Here is a 17,270-nt window from a genome sequence, read left to right as displayed (position 1 = left end):
GGGTTCGATCCTTGGATTTGGGAACAGAGCAGCCTTAAATATCTAAGCCAGCTGTTCCACCCAAAAGAGGGGCACCCTGGGTTTACCAAAAAAAAAATTAATGTGGGCAAGTATTGAGAAGTCCAAAGTCTCTTCTTCTTCTTCTTTTTTTTTTTTTTGGTTGTGGTTAGAAGTAAAGGAAAATTGAAAATGGAAAAGAAATATTTCAATAATAATATTTTAATCATCAAATAGTAAAGACATATTTTAAAAAATAGTAAAGATAAATTAAAAATGGAACGAAAATATTTCATTAATAATATTCTACATCATCAAATTAAAATGGAACGAAAATTAGGTAAAAATATCACTGCATCTATATTCTAATTGACTAATTGATTGAAAATAAAAAAGAATAATTGACTGAAAATGAATCTAATATTACTAATTGACTTAAAATATAAAAGGAAATGAATATTAATAATTGACTGCAAATAAAAAATGATCTATAATTGACTAAAAAATGGTCAGATCATTGCATTTTAATTAAAAATGGAATGGAAATTAAAAATTAGGGGAAAATATTTCAATAATAATATTCTACCTTATCAATAGTAAATGCATATTTTAAACAATAGTAAAGGTAAATTAAAAATGAAACGGAAATATTTCAATAATAATATCTACACCATCAATTAAAAATGGAACAAAAGTTAGGCAAAAATATATAAAAAAGAATAATTGGCTGAAAATGAATCTGATATTACGAATTGACTGAAAATATAAAAGGATAACTAATTGAGTGATATTCTACCAGGATAACTTGAGTCTGTAAGCAGTTGATGCTGAATGGGGTAATCACAATGGAGTTTGTGAGATTTGAAAAGAATATTGTAAACCCCTTCACAAAAGGTCTGAATTGTAAGACCGTCCTTGATACTTCAAGGAAGATGGGTTTGAAATCCAATGAGGTAAGAAATTCGTGATGCACCACCTGTGTTGGGCAAATGAGATCACGGAAAGACTTACAAAACTGTAGAGTATAGTGACAAATCTGTAGCCGAATACAGGTGGTCTGTGCTGAGATAGACTTGCCAGATTAAAGTGTCTATATATAGAGATAGACGAAACATGGATTGTTACAAAGTTAATGAGTGCAACTAAGTTCAAAACGCGACTGACCGATGAGTTCAAGATCAAATTCACTCTCGAGAAAGGGTTACTTGATTCCACTACATGTCAGTTCAAGTTTTATACAATGATATGGAAATTAACTCTGGTGTGCACTCAGGTTGGTGCGGTATAGCCTTGCCACTTTAAATGTGTGGGGGATTATTGGGAACATTTAAGAAGCATTTAATGCAATGCTTGAGTTTGTCTCTTAGTCCCACATTGCTTGGCTTCCTCACTATTTCTCACCTTTTAAACTACAACCTTTCTTAGAAGTCTTGAAGTGTTATGAAGAGGAAACAAGGGGAGATCCCACGCGTGAAGCGGTGTGCTGGGCTTAAAATTTTGCTTTCGCACAAACTGTGAACGTGCGTGGTTCTCCTTTTTGCTCTCCCTCTTTGTAGCAATTCTTCATGGATGGTAATGAAAGAGTTGTTACTACTTCCAGTATATAACATACTCCTTTCATTTCATCATACACGCTGAACCTTCATTACTGCCTGAGTTATATGAACGCTATTGTTCTTGTCCATCTGTGTTTTCCTGTCGGGAGCATGCGATACCCCTGGTCGCAAATGCTTTTAAGGGCGTGTTAATACACACGCCATAGATATAACCTTATCTACCATATTTTCCAGTTTTCTTCCCATCCAGGTTTCAACGAAAGCTGCTGTGCATTTTCGACGTTGCTGATATACGAACACCGGGTACAACAAGAAAGGCAAAGGCTTCTTGTTTTCCTTAGTCTCTATTAGTATATAAGTGCAAAGAACAAAGTAAACTTAAATCACTTAGCATAATAGAATTGTTCTCTATGGTGTTGCATTTTGTGATGTGTGGAAGATAAACGACCACCAAGAAGGCAAGAATCCTACTCAATAATCAATTTACTCAAAAATTTATCTGTATGCATATTTTGAGTAAAATTTATCAACTCCTATTGTGCTTAATAATGATTTTAATCCTTCTTTAAGCTTTGCAAATACCGTGGGTCAAAGTAGAGGGCATACTGTTGCTCCACGATTCACTACTGTGCCATTAAGTTGTAATGGAAATAATGCGATTAGTGAGAAAACCACTAGCCAAACGTGGTCTGAGCATTTTGTCCTTGGTCAATAAATATATTTAAATGACATTAAAATGACTTTATTAACCCCTAGAAATCCTCCCTTTTCTTCTTAGTTATAGAACTACTAGTAGATTTTTATAAAGTAGACTTACGCACTAGACTTAAGGTTTGACATGGAGTAAACATGTGGTTTTTTCAATTGTACTTTTTTGGATTTTACAGCAGACGTATATATAGATAAAAGTTTATTACCAAAAAAAAAAAAAAAAAAAAAAAAAGAGGAGGGCTTGGAGTGATTAATAACAGCATTTATAATATCATTTAAACATATTTGTTGATGCATGAAGGATTAAAAATGATCGCATGCACCAAAATAATGCTAGGACCGAATAAAATGTTTTGAAAAAAAAAAGGAAAAAAATGGGTCAAATAGGCTCTTGAACTTTACTCGAAAGTGTAATTAGGTCCCTGAACTTAAAAAAATGCAATTAAACACTCAAACTTGTTAAAATGAGTCAGTTCAGTATGATTTACCAGTAAAATTCTGGTCGTTGAACACTATTCATGACCGTAAAAAAAATAAAATTGGCAGCACCATTTTCCGGTTTTCTCCACCGGAGAAGACAACCGACCGGTCGTCTTCTCTGGTGGAGAAGGCGACCACAGTCTGGTCTTCTTCTTCATGGAGATGATGACCTTCTAGAATCGAGAAGGCGACCAGATCTCCTCCATGGAGAAGGCAACCCGATTGTGGTTGCCTTCTCCACCAGAGAAGACGACCAGATCTGGTCATCTTCTCTACCAGAGAATGCGACCATTGGTCATCTTCTCCTATGAAGAAGACAACCGATAACAGTTGCTGGATTTTTTTTTTTAAATCTATAGAGTTGCCAGAAATTTTTTTTCGCCGAGATTGTCGCCAGAATCTTAATGACGGGTCATTTCAGGTAAATTACCGATTATTGAGTTTAGATGCACTAAAATGATAAGTTTTGAAGTTCAGGAGCCCAATTACACTTTCGAGTAAAGTTCAATGGCCTATTTGACCCAACTAAAAGTGGAGTAACACATAAATCTAGAACCCAAAAAAAAAAAATGATTTAACACTAATAGACCAAAATGCTCTTGCATTTAAGCCCATTTAAATGATTTTGTTGACAGATAACAAAAAATAGTCATGTCACAATAATAATAAGACCAAAAGTAATGTTTTGAAATAACATTTAAAAAAAGTATTAAAATTAAAATGAACTAACACTTATAAATCTAGGATAAAAAATGTAATTAACTTCTATAAAAAATAAGTTTTAAAATGTCATAGTTTTGAAAAATAAGTTTAAAACCCCATTTTGCAAGACCAAAAGAAAAAAGTACTCCGTATTAATAATTACAAACAAACAAAAAATAAAATAAAAAAAATTCAAAAGCGTAGTGTTCAATTCTGCATTTCTGAGTCCTCTCAAAGTAATAGAATATATATATAGTGCAAGAAAGGAGGTAGCTAGGGAAGAAAGAAAGAACCGAATATGGAGATATTAAGAGCATGTATATAGCCTGCCATAATAAGACCATTACACACTATCATCTGGGCTGGCGTTCATTGAAATTCTTCAAGGAGAGACTCAATTGACTTCCTTGAAGTAATTCTATCAATCTCAAATGCCCTCATCGCATCTGGAAGACCTGCACAGATGACGTCAAAAATTACTTATTAGATCTCTCATGGCATTTGCCATTACGGACTTCCTTTTATCCATTATTTAAACATCAACAGGTGAGAGCATTCGGGCATAAAACCAGCCCCGGACCTCGTTACAAACACAGAAAAACTCAGAGATATGAAATTCACAAGGCAAACTAATTTCGTAGAAATCCAGTTTTGTTGGCGTGAGTAGTTGTGTGCTCTCACCCCTTAAAAGGTGTTGGGAGTTCAAATCCCATTCTCTGGTAGACAAATTTTTCTGTGGACCATGAATACAATGCACATTTTTCTTCTACTAACTAATTAATATACTTTCAGTAATCAAATAATATACCTTCCACGAATAGAAAGTACACTTTTAATATACTAAAAGTACATTATATGTGTATTGAATTTACATTATATTATTTGATATATACAAAATAATGTAATTTCAGTACTCAAATAATGTATTTTTTATTAATACAAGGTACAGGTTTTTAATATATTAAAAGTACATTATTTGTGTACTGAATGCACATTAGTTGATAGTATACAAAATAATGTACTCTCAGTACTCAAATAATGTACTTTTTATTTGTGGTCTACATAGCCACAAAATAATGATTGCCTCTCGTATGGAAAAATCAATATGACAATCGTTATGCCATGGAACCGTGTTCACCATCCATGGTGAACACGGTCCCAACGGTGTTAGTGCACTGTTATCTTCTTCTTCTTTTTTTCCTTAATTAATCGCGTGACTTTTCTTCTTCATTTTCACATTTCGCGGTTTCACTTTAATTTGAGGTGAGCAATGATTTCGGACATTCATAAATTATGAATCCATGCCTGCACATTCACTTTGGAACCATGCCTACACATTCCCGTCTGAAACCATGGCTGCTCCTCTGTAGCGCAAGCTTCTTCAACATTCATAAATTATGAATTTTCTGTTATGAGATTATGAATTTTCTGTTATGAGATTATGAATTTTCTGTTATGAGATTATGAATTTTCTGTTATGAGATTATGAATTCATAAATTCATAATCTCATAACAGAAAATTCATAATTTAATAAATATTTTTCTTTTATGCGATTATGAATTTTCTGTTATGAGATTATGAATTTACAGTACATTCATAATCTCATAACAAAAAATTCATAATTTGACCAAACGCGCGCCGTTAACACCACATTCGCGAATTTTATTTTTTTTTACGTAAAAACGGCGCCGTTTGGACCCGTGTTCACCATTCATGGTGAACACGTTTCCAAGGCGTAATTTGCCATCAATATGACCAGCACTTTGCTCCTTAATTGAGCCGGCCCAAGAACAGGGAAAGGTGTCTCCTATAGTTAGGGTCTACTCAATCGTCAATTGTTATATAGTGGACCATGGTCCATAGTACTATGTAAACCATAGTTGTTAAATAAAATTGTAGTAGAATTAAAATGATACTTTAGTTTGTTAAAATGAAATTAGTGTGTGTGAAAATTGAAACTAAAAAACAGAACTCATTCAACAACGTATATTGTCAAATGAAACTGTAGTATAATTAAAATGATACTTTAATGTTGTTAAAATGAAACTAGTGTGTGCAGAAAATGAGATTAAATTCCAGAGTCATATAATAACATATTGTCAAATGAACGTGTAGTGTAATTTAAATAATACTTTAGCATTATTATAATTAAACTAGTGTGTGTGGTAAAATGAGAAACTACAAAATAAAGCTCATACAATAATGTATATTGTCAAATGAAACTGTACTAGAATTAAAATGATACTTTAGTATTGCTATAATGAAACTAGTGTGTGCGTGCGGTAAATAAAACTAAAAAAACAGAACAATATTGTCAAATGAAACTAAAATGTAATTAGAATGATACTTACTTTATAGACTACACTTTTACATGGACCATTGTCCACATTAAAATTTCCCAATATCTCGTGGTCTAACCAAAATAATAATAATCATGTAGAGAGCAGCACTCCTGAAAGAGAAAACTGACCTAACGGTTGCAAAACTTTGAGGGGAAGTTGGTTTGCTCTGGCCATCATAAAATGAATCAGGCTTCTCAAAAGCTCCAAAGAATCCGCGGAGATAAGGATTTCCCTCTAAATTGATATAAAAAGAGTTATAACAGGTTCAAAACATTAATAAAAGGTTGCATTATCACCATAATTATGATTATGGACTCTTTCAAAATTTATAAAAAAAAAAAAAAAAAAAAAAAAAAAAAAAAAAAGTAAATAGATCTGAGAATAGACCAACCTTGAACTTCTTTTCTGTATCATAATAACCAGAAACAATCACGAGTAGGCTAAGATTCTCAAATCCTGCACTTCCAATAACATAGCTGCCTTTAATCAACAAGCAAAAGTTCATTTTACATATTATCATGGTAGATGTCTTAAACTATAGGCCACAAGATAAAAATGAAATTATGATTAACTGTAGACACCATATATGAATGTAACCATAAACCATAAACCAGATAGAGTACAATTACAAAGTACATTAAATTAATTCTTATTGGAGTTAATAATACCCAATATAGTCCTGAACTATAGTGGTTTTATTCAATTTAGTCCTAAATAATTTTTTGTGTTCAATTTAGTCATCGATTTGATGGTTTTACACAATTTAGTTCTGTTTTAAAAATTCTATTAATTGACTGCTCTCATCCTTCATCCCATTTGGGGTGATTCCTTCTTCTTCCCCTTATTAAGACACAAATCTTCGTACTCAAATAATTAGAATTACTATTAGACCTTATTTTTGACACACAACTATCAAAAATTTTAACAAATAACTAAATTGTGTAAAACTACTATAGTCAAGGATTATATTCGTATTTTGTTATAATCTTAGCCTGTATCCAATCAATTAATTAGTTTAACTCATAGACTTATAAATTCATATGTTCTCTCTTATTTTATCAATGTGGACTGTTAGCATCTGCTTATAATCCAAATCTTAAAAATTAAGTTCATCATTTCCTTACGCTGGAACTCTAGTATATCTTCTGTTGAAGTAGCCTCATGTACCAGAAGCTGGGCTATTGATATTCCAATTGAACTCATTCCAATATTTGTTGCCACAGATCTTGACCTACTACCATTAGGATTCACGCCATTCCCAACTTGAGAAGAAAAAAAGTATGGTTAATTGAAAAATATAATGCCATCAGCACACAAGATAACAGATACCATATATTGTGGAAATGCACAAAATGGAACATGAAAATGCATACACTTCTGATTCAGTTAGAATATATATAGCATCTTTAAATTAACTATTAATTATACCACACAACGATGCTGTCAATTATAGCTTAAAAACTAAAAACACCTTCCCATGCCACGCAGGGCTAGCTCAGTTGGTTTGACCTACCACTCTAAAGCATTGCTCCACTCTAAGGGGTCATTAGGAGACCTTGATCGATCACCGCACAAAGTGTACAGACAAGGGGTGGGAACCTGCGATTAACGGGACGACTCGCGATTTACCTCCTCCGGTGGCTCTTGGACAGAGGTTCTGTGAGCGTAGGATTAGCCTAACTTAAGTTGGGAAACCTAATATATCAAAAGAAAAATTTAAAAAAAAAAAAAAAAAAAAAAAAAAAACACCTTCCCATTCTAAAGCCTTACTCAAGTGGCAGTGTGAGTGGGATCCTAGAGGGTCATTAGGAGACCTTGACTGATCACCGCACAAAATGTACACGCAAAGGGTGAGAACCTAGGGATTGATTGGGCGACTCGCGATTTACCTCCTCCAGCAGCTCTTGGACAGGGTTTCTGAAGACCTAAGATTAGTCTAGCCCAAGTTGAGAAATCTAATGTATCAGCAAAAAATTAAATTAAATTAAATTTAAAAAAAAAAAAACAACAAAAAAAAAACACCTTCCCATTCTATTAATCATCAAGCTATATTTGACATCTTTTACATTTAAGGGGTAATTTCATCTCCTTTAAACTTTCACCCAATAGAACCCACGGCCCCTATCAGCTCTCAAGTTTATGGTCATTAAATGGCTCACTTCAACTTCAATTCAAATGAATCTATTATCATGGCATTTCATTCAAAAATTACGACAGTTACATCTAGTTATCAGGCCAAACATGTAATTGAGACATGCTAAATGGTTTTTGACAAGCTTTGGATTTCAAATGTAAAGGTCCAAACCTGTTTTAGTCCATTTCTTGTAATCTTTCCGCAAAATTTGACTTGCTTTCAATTCAGGTACATCTTTCATCTTGTATCTCACTGAAAGAGACAGTTTAAACTCGGTGGTGAGTCTCAACAACAGGAAAGTAAAGAATGGATATTGAGGAATGGCATACAAATTTCGTAGAGGCCATTGCATCCAAATCGACCAGCTCCATTAATCAACAACGTGGCTGTGTATTTGTCTTTTGTAGTAGACTGAGGATTTGTCAAGTTTGCAGTATCCATGAGGATGCCCGCTAACTACAATGACACAAGCATTTTGGTCAGCTAGAAGCAACAATAAGGATAAGCAAAGCAAAATAAATTATGGAACATATTATCAGCATCTAACAATGACTATGGGGTGTTTGGTAAATACTTCATCTGTCTCATTTTATCTGTCCTACTTACTATTCATTAGTCAAACCAACTCTTTCTTTGTTTATTTTCTTTAGTATTTTTTACTTATTTTTAAATTTAGTTTTTTTTTTTTTTAATAGTACTGTTGGTGTTGTTTCTAAATATATAAATTTTGTATACTAATACTAAATTTAATATTATAAAAATTGAATTACAAATAACTTCAGTCAAGCCTCATTAACGGAACCAGACACATAAAATGGGACGGAGGGAGTAGCCGTTAGCTGATTTGGGTTAGTGACTTTGACTAGTTGATAGCATTAACCAGTTGTAAAAAATTGTTTGGTAGCATTAACCAGTTGTAAAAAATTGTTTGGTAAATTAGCTGTTAGCCGATTACATGTAAAATGACTTTCTCAAAAAGCTTATCGAAAAAGCCACTTTGAACAGTTTTTTGAATTTTAACATTTTGGTGCAATAAGTTGTTACAAAAAAACTAATTAATCAAACACTCGTATTGATTGTTTAGCGTCAAACAACTAATAGTGTGATCAAGTAAGCTAAAATTGATTGATAAACTAACTATATTACCAATCAGGGCCTATATCCATACAAGTATAGAAATATATGAGTAATTATATTGATTTAAGGGATACAATTTCTTTGTTCTTATATTGCATCAGGAATGTCTGGGGAAAGCTTTCATCCAAGCATCTACGTTTGTTTCCAGAACACTAATGCTTTAACTTCAAATTCAAGGCATAAAAAAGGTAAGCTTTTCATGTTCCCTCATTCCAAATCATCATTTAATAAGTTTGAACCCCAAATGTAAGACCCCCTCACCGCTTCTGCCCTAGAAACTAATTGAGATAAATCACGGAATGTGCCTCAACAGGTCTGTATGTCCCCAAATGCATGCTTGTACACTAGTGTCCACAACAAATGCGTGTATAGATCATCAATTAATAAACGATCTTGTGAGGAGAAAAAGAGTAAGAAAAGACAATAAACACCGAGGATCTTAGTAAAAAGAAAATAATAAATAAGAACATATAATAAGATGAAGGGTCTTTTATGGGAAAGCATTAGTATATGGAAACAAACACGAGACATGCATAAAGCAACATATGTGTATGAACAAGTGACTTTAGAATAAAGTAAGGTACCAGAAGTTGACTAAATCCCTGTTGAGCCAGTATCTCAGGTGAAGTTAAAACAAACTTTTCAGCAATAAGCGTACAGCAGGATGCTTCCTGCAAAATTTTGAAGTGAGAACTGGGTGGACCATATCTATATGGAATTATATTGTAGAATAAGTTGTTTCAAAAAAAAAATATTGTAGATTAAGTACTCAATTAATCAAGAAACAGGACAGTCTTGGAGATAAAGCTGCATATGTGAAAACAAACATAAAATGGTACCGGCCCTGTTTGGTAAAATGGTTGTTAGCTGTTAGCTGTTAGCTGATTGTGTTAATTAGAGAGTATAAATAGTTGATAACATTAGTTGATTATAGAAAAGTGTTGGGTAAATTAGCTGTTAGCTGATAGCTGATAGTTGTTTGGTATAATTTCCTTTCTCAAAAAGCGAATTGAAAAAGTTGTTTGGAGTAGCTTTTTGAATTTTAGCCTTTTGGAATTGCAAAAAACTAATTAGCCAAACATTTATATTGATATTTTAACTAAATCAAACAATTAATAGTGGTCAAATAAACCAAAATTGGCCTATAGGCCAATTTTTTTACCAAATAGGGCTGGTAGTATTATTTCTTTGGGGTGTTTGGTAAATAGCTATTAGTTGATTGGATTAGTGGGTTTGACTAGTTCATAGCATTAGCTGGTTGTAGAAAGATATTTGATAAATTAGTTGTTAGCTAATAGCTGATTAATGAACATGACTTTCTCAAAAAGCAAATTGAAAAAACTACTTTGAACAGTTTTTTGACTTTTAGCGTTTTGGAGCAATAAACTGTTACAAAAAGCTAATTAATTAAATACTCATATTGGTTGTTTAACCAAGCCAAACAACTAATAGTGGTCAAACAAGTCAAAATTGACTGATAAGCTAATTATGTTACTAAATATGGTCTTTGTCTTTTAAACTACTAACATATATGTTCCCGTTGGAGAAGGAAACCTCTTCTTGGAAAAAAAAAAAAAACATATTTACATGAGATAATTAATCATAAAAAACAATGAAAAAAAGAAGACCAAAAATAAACTACATGACATTGAGGATGTGAAGCTAGTGAATTGTTAAAACTTTACTGGTAACAGGTAGTTCTCAAGACTGTTTATAATTGAAAGAACCACAGCGTTCTAATCCACAACATAACTGTTTACCTCTTTGCAGCTCAATATCTCGACCACTGCCTCTTTAAGAGCCTATCAAGTAATAAGCCCAGTAAGTAATCACTGTTTGCAGTGAGTTAATAGCAACTAAACACATTGGGAAAAAAAAAAAAAAAAAGTGCATTTACCTCTTGTTTGGATGGAAGCTTGTCACCATTCACTAGAGCCAGCGCAAGGCTCCCATACAAATCATAGTAAGACAGATCAATCTGTTCATTATGTCAGCAATTAAAAAGTGAGAAATTAAATCTTCAAAATCTGTGACAGAACTAAAATGAGGAATACTGAAGTTTCAGGAAATCAAATATTCATTATGAGAAGTGACAGTCTTTGTAGTAATGCAATATTCAATCTTGTATATTAACTGACACAATAACATTCAAACTTCAAAGTACATTTTCAAGAGAAGAGATAAGGGATACAAGAAGATGCCTTTAGCTAAAAAAACAGGGTTAAACTAATGTATTTCATATTGATACGGTGAGCAATGAAATGAAAATAAGGTCTTTCGGGGTAACCCAGCCAAAATGACTAAAGATACAAACTTGTAACCACAAGATCAGGAGTTCGAATTCCAACTCTCTTGGTTTGAGCCAGTCAGTTATGGGCAACCTAGGCTGGTTTACCTCCTTATGATCCTTTGCCGGTTAGGGTTACAATACGGAGTTTACCCAATGCACACTCGGGTAGTGGTTGCGGGTTTCTCTGGTCACCCAAAAAGATTAAGGTGTTTTTTCTATATAAGGAAATTAAAGAAGAGATCAAGATTTCAAGTACAGGTAACATTCTTCCCTTTCTGAGTAAACAATGAAATTGGTGTTAGTATAATATTACTATATCAATGTACCTCATCAATGAAAATCAAGGATGAGTGATCAACAAAGCAAGAATCCAGTAGCCATTTGAGCTCAGCATGAGAACTCATGAAATCGGACCGGTTGATGTTAATGACAGGGACAATGCAGAATTGGTTATTATGAACTGTTTCATTCAAGTAAAAGGCATACATGATGGTTGAAGCAACAGAACCAATATCTGCATTACACAAATAGAAATACAATATCATTAAACAGCATACAATGCAATTAATCCAATATACCATCTAATAAACTGATCAAATGAAGCATTTTATTTCTGCCATTAATGATATCCCTTATAAGGCCATCCTGTTAAGATTACCCTATTTGTGGTCAAAGCAGGGCCATGTATCAAACATCATAAACGATTATGGAATATAGAGCAAATTTTACTGTGGACCATGCATTAAAACACATTCACACAAATAGTGAACTTTATGCATACAAATAGTGAACCTAGATTTTACTAAATACTATATTAGAATATACATGCCTAAATAATTAACCTTCAATCAGTTTGTGCATGTTCAAAATAATGAACACTATTTGATTTTGGGTGTAACCCAGGGTATCCACCGAACAGAGTAAATAATTCCTTTGTTGAATTGTAGGCACCTCTTAGAGTGAGATAGCTGGCCTGAAGTTCGAAGATTTAAGACTATTCTATACCCAAGGTCAAGGATGGATCCCTTAGGTTTAGTTAAAGATGGATGCGTCCCTTCCATTTAACCGCATCCCTAAGTTTAATAATGAACTTTATGCACACAAATAATGATCCTTATGCATATAAATAATGAGCCCTCAAAGTTGTTTTTATACAATTTTGTACCCATTTAAATAATGAACATTACACATAAAAATAATGTACCATATGCATAAGAGTTAATTCCATTTTTTGTCCTAGATTTATAGGTGACAGTCCACTTTTAGTCATTTTTTATCATAACATCTTCATTTTGTCCTAGTATTATTGTGACATGACCATTTTTTATATTCCATCAACAAAATCATTGAAATGTCGTTAAATACAAGGATATTTCGATCTTTTTTTATACAAAGCATATTGACCCGCTATTTTTTTTTTATGTAGATTCTTTGAAAAAAATTCATAATTAAAGACCGAAATGCTCTTGAATTTAACGAAATTTAAATTTTTTTGTTGGGAGAAGACCAAAATGATCATGCCACAATAATCCTATGAAAAAAATGGGTGTTATGAAAAAAAATATTAAAAGTGAAGTGTCACCTATAAATCTAGAATCAAAAATGGAATTAACTCGCATAAAAATAATGTACTGTGTAGTAGTGTGTACCTAGTGCACCTAATCAGCATTGGGAATATAGTGGGCAATACTTTTGAGTTTATAAGCCAACAGTCCATAAAATTAAGGTTCAGCAAAAGCTGATAAAGTGTGATTACCAGATGATTGAGGGCCCAATGCAGCATGCAGGTATCTTGAAGGCACCCCAGCTTTGACGTCATCTTTCCCAGCTTTTAGAAACATATTAAGCCTGCAAATTCCTTCACACGGTTCCACAACTTCAATCCGGGCTGAATTCCCATTGTAGAACGAAGCTGCTGTAGGAGGAAGCGGAACTCCGAACCAATTCGTGCTCCCAATGCTCACACTATCTGATCTTTTAAGCTTAGAACTGTGTTCTTCGCTCACTTCAACTGATTTGCCACTAGACTCCACAGGCGATTCATTCAAATCAGATTGAGAAGTTTCCGTGGAGGAATCCGTTTCCGAAGCCGTTTGTACTTTCCCGGAGGGTGACTGATCAAAGGATTCAAGAATCACAGTCGGGGGTGAATCAGTTGAACGGATTCCGGCCGTGGCTTCGCCGGGAAAATTGATAAGAGGCCTTTTGTGTCCCCGGTCACCGGCGTCGGAACTGGACCTCGGAAAAGTTCTTCCTGCAACCTTTCTTTGAACTTCGAAAGTGTTCCCCCTGCTGAAACCGGCGGCGTCGCCTCTCCGCATGCCGGCAAAGAAAGGGTTGTCTCGAACGCGAACGTATTCTTGATTTTGGTTTTCGGCAGACATTGAGGTTGTTGACGGAGGCGGTGTTGGAATAGGAAGGCGGAAGAGCGGAGAGAAACGAGGGCGTAGAAGGAGATGAGAAGAGAAAGAGAGAGAGAGGGGGGGTATGAGGCGACATAGTAGAGGCCGGCGCTGGATAGTGTTGTGAATTCCGCCGCCGTGGAGAACTCAGATGGACAGCAACTCTTTTTTTGGTTTGGAGTGGCAGTCGCCGGGTGTATCGCCGATGACATCAAAAGTGACAAACCGTACTCATGACAGAACTACACCCATATACAAACAATGGAGTGACATGTCGGCAAATTATAGTATTATACTGTTGCCGCGGTCCACAATGCATTGGTGTCCACACATCAAATATGCAATTCAGTTTCATTTCAACACAACCACACTATTATTTTGTTATAATTACAGTTTAGCTGTACATTATACACTCAAATATGTGAAATTGTATTCAGTTTCATTTTGTATACACTGCAGTTTCATTTCAACACAACTACAATTTTATTTTAATTCAATTGCAGTTTCATTTGATAATATAATAAAAATAATACGTGAAGCAGTGCCAGTTTAGATACACTATAGTGTGTGCCGTTTTGGACCATGGTCCATAAAGCTTTGTGGACCGTGGTCCACATTATAATTTATGTGAGATGTCACATACGGCTTGATTAAATGAGCATTTGAACTGTTAAAAATAAGAGCAAAATATGTATTTCAAGTTACTTTCTTTCTCCAATAAATTATTGTTTTATCTAAGATTTAAAAAGAGTAAAAGACATTTTTGGTCCTAGACTTATATAGTGGCACGGACAATTTTAGTCCTTTTTAAAAAAATCAGACAATTTGTGGACAATCTTATTATGACGAGGACAATTTTGGTCCTCCGTCTAAATTTCTGTTAGATGGCCCGTTAGATAGGGGGTACATTCGTCTTTTCAGCATACGTCCTCCATTTTAATAGGGCAATGTGCTTCTGTTCTTCATTCCAGATTGACGAGCGAAGAGGCAGATTGAAGAAGCAAATCTGGTCGAAGCAACACTCTCTCTAAACAAGCAAATTTGGTCGAAGGAAAATGCAAGGAGGAAGTTGTAACTCTTCCAGTTCATCAACTACAAGGCGAAAGGTATATGGTGAATGGATTTCGATTCAAGTTTGTGAATGTGGGCAAGAAATGGTTTTGAGAACATCTTGGACCAATGAGAACCGGGGAAGGAGGTACTGGGAATGTTTAGGATGCAAGGTTAGATGCAAATTTTTAAATTTGTTTGGAGAGAATTATTTTTGTTTTGTTTTTTTTTTTTTGGAGAGAATTAATCATTATTATCCATCCTGATAAATTTGTTTTTTTTTTTTTTTTTTTTTTGAGTTTGATGATTCAGAAATGTGAAATTGAATGACTTATATATATATATATATATATATATATATATATATATATATATATATATATATATATATATATATATATATATATATTTAATTTGTGCAAATTTATCAGGATGGATTCGTGGCTTGGTTCGATCCCCCAATGTGCCCTATGTCAAAGAAGATTATACCGGACTTATTGAAGAAAGTTAACAAAAGTGAAGAAGAAATAGCATATTTAAAATGCAAGTTGAGCAAATGGGAAGACATTCAAATTAAGAATAATCGTAGGAATACAAAATGTAGATCCATGATGATGTTGGTTGCAGTTGCCCTTATTGTACTATTAATTTCTTATCTTTCAATTGTTGTATCTGTAGGGAGCAACATGTATATGCTTCCATAATTGGTGTTTGGGTTAGCAATGGATATTTGGTTTATCAGTTTATTTGTAGGGAGCAAATGGATATTTGAGTTTATCAATGGATATTTGGTTTCACTAGATATTTGGTTTATTCAGTTTATTCAAATTCAATTTATCAGTTTAGCAGTTTATCAATGGATATTTGGTTTATTCAGTTTATTCAAATTCAGTTTATCAGTTTAGCAGTTTATTCAAATTCAGTTTATCAGTTTATCAATGGATATTTGGTTTCACTGCCAGTTTTACAAAGCAAAGCTACACAAATCAGTTTATCAATGCTTCCATATTCACTGCCATTTTTCTGCCAATTTCAGTTTTACAAAGCAAAGCTACACAACATTCATTCACTGATTACATTCATTCACTGCCAATTTCAGTAAGAATCTGCCAATAAACACCATTACATTCACTGCCAATTTCAGTTTTAAAAGCTAAGCAAGAATGTCAGTTTTGATGTCAAAAAAACAAGGCTAAAACAGTGATTACATGGAACCAAAAAAAAGAACATCTTAATGTCATTCATTCGATGTCCACAGGTGTATCCACAGTGTTGGTGAACCTTGACTTCAGTGTTGTCCTAGATCTTGTCATAGGTGCCCTCTTAATTGGTAATTTGTTCCTTGATGTCAACCCTAAGTTAGACCTTTTGGGAGGAGGAGGTCTAACACAAACATTCTTTGGCTGAGGAGGTGTAACAGAAACATGCTCTGGCTGTGTAATTGAGATTTCATCAGGTTGAGGTCCATTGTCATACCTTGCTGCCACCTCTGCTGCTTCATTCCAAAATTCAGTCATGTCTTCAGCTGCAACACTGCTCCCTTCAAGTGAAGTCCCAGTAACTGCTGCAAGTGGAGTCCCAATAGCTGCTGCAAGTGGAGTCCCAAATGTGTTCTTCCTTGTCCTAGTTGCTGCTGCAAGTGGAGTCCCAGATGTGTTCTTCCTTGTCCTAGTTGCTGCTGCAAGTAGAGTCCCAGAGTTGTTCTTCCTTGTCCTAGTAGCTACTGCAAGTGGAGTCCCAGTAGATGATGGAAGTGGAGTCCCGGATTTGTTCTTCTTTGTCCTTTTTCTTGGATTCAGCTACATCACAAACAAACAATGGATTATAGTAAATATCTTTCTTTAACAGTAAATATATGCATACATTAAAAGTAGTTGTTGTCAATACCTTTCTTTGACTTGCAGAAGGATCTTGAGGGCATGTTCTAGAGTTATGGCTAGTCTTATTGCATTTCTTGCAATGCTTAACTAGCAAGCTAGGGTTCATATGTGTCCCATCCTTGGTGATTTCATCTTTGCCCCTTTTTCTCAATTTCTTGGATCTTCCCACCTTGGTTGTGTATAGTGGAGGCAATGGCGGTTCCTTGTCTGACCTTGGCCATTCACTTGGACCAGAAAGTGGGTTTATCCTCCCTCCATAGGTATTCAAGTAATTGTTTATTGAGTAGCAAGGGTGTACATAGTTATGAACAGTCCATCTTCCATGTTTCATCCAGATGGCACATACAGCATGTTTACAAGGTATCCTAGTTAACTCCCACCTCCTACAACTACAGCTACCCCTGAACAAATCCACTGTATGTTGCTCTAAACCCTCTAACCCTACCATGCACTTTATCTCAAATAGATTATCATCACTTTGAGCCGCTAAACATCCAGCAGCATCCCTCTCAATTACAGAAATTATTGAAGGACAGAATGGACCCTTCCACTTAGTAGCCTTTTGTTTATTTTCAAATAATTTAGCCA

At 34.3% G+C, this 17,270-nt stretch overlaps 1 protein-coding gene across 1 annotated transcript; it reads right to left on the bottom strand.

Annotated features, from left to right (window-relative positions):
* Nucleotides 1-3,643: 3,643 nt before the first annotated feature.
* Nucleotides 3,644-13,989, bottom strand: LOC109174019 (protein prune homolog). Its single transcript, XM_019323312.1, has 11 exons — nucleotides 13,107-13,989; nucleotides 11,677-11,864; nucleotides 10,958-11,038; nucleotides 10,821-10,862; nucleotides 9,645-9,731; nucleotides 8,253-8,379; nucleotides 8,095-8,175; nucleotides 6,914-7,051; nucleotides 6,181-6,245; nucleotides 5,918-6,023; nucleotides 3,644-3,901 (listed from the first exon to the last, which is right to left on the bottom strand). Exons 1-11 carry the CDS (start codon nucleotides 13,732-13,734, stop codon nucleotides 3,816-3,818), a joined length of 1,629 nt encoding a protein of 542 aa, XP_019178857.1. The 5' UTR covers nucleotides 13,735-13,989; the 3' UTR covers nucleotides 3,644-3,815.
* Between the last annotated feature and the right edge of the window lie 3,281 nt (nucleotides 13,990-17,270).

Source organism: Ipomoea nil, unplaced genomic scaffold (assembly GCF_001879475.1).
Source record: "Ipomoea nil cultivar Tokyo-kokei standard unplaced genomic scaffold, Asagao_1.1 scaffold0519, whole genome shotgun sequence".
Classification (NCBI taxonomy): Eukaryota; Viridiplantae; Streptophyta; class Magnoliopsida; order Solanales; family Convolvulaceae; genus Ipomoea; species Ipomoea nil.
The sequence above is the reverse complement of the archived record's forward strand: the minus strand, read 5'-3'. Positions and strand labels throughout refer to the sequence as shown.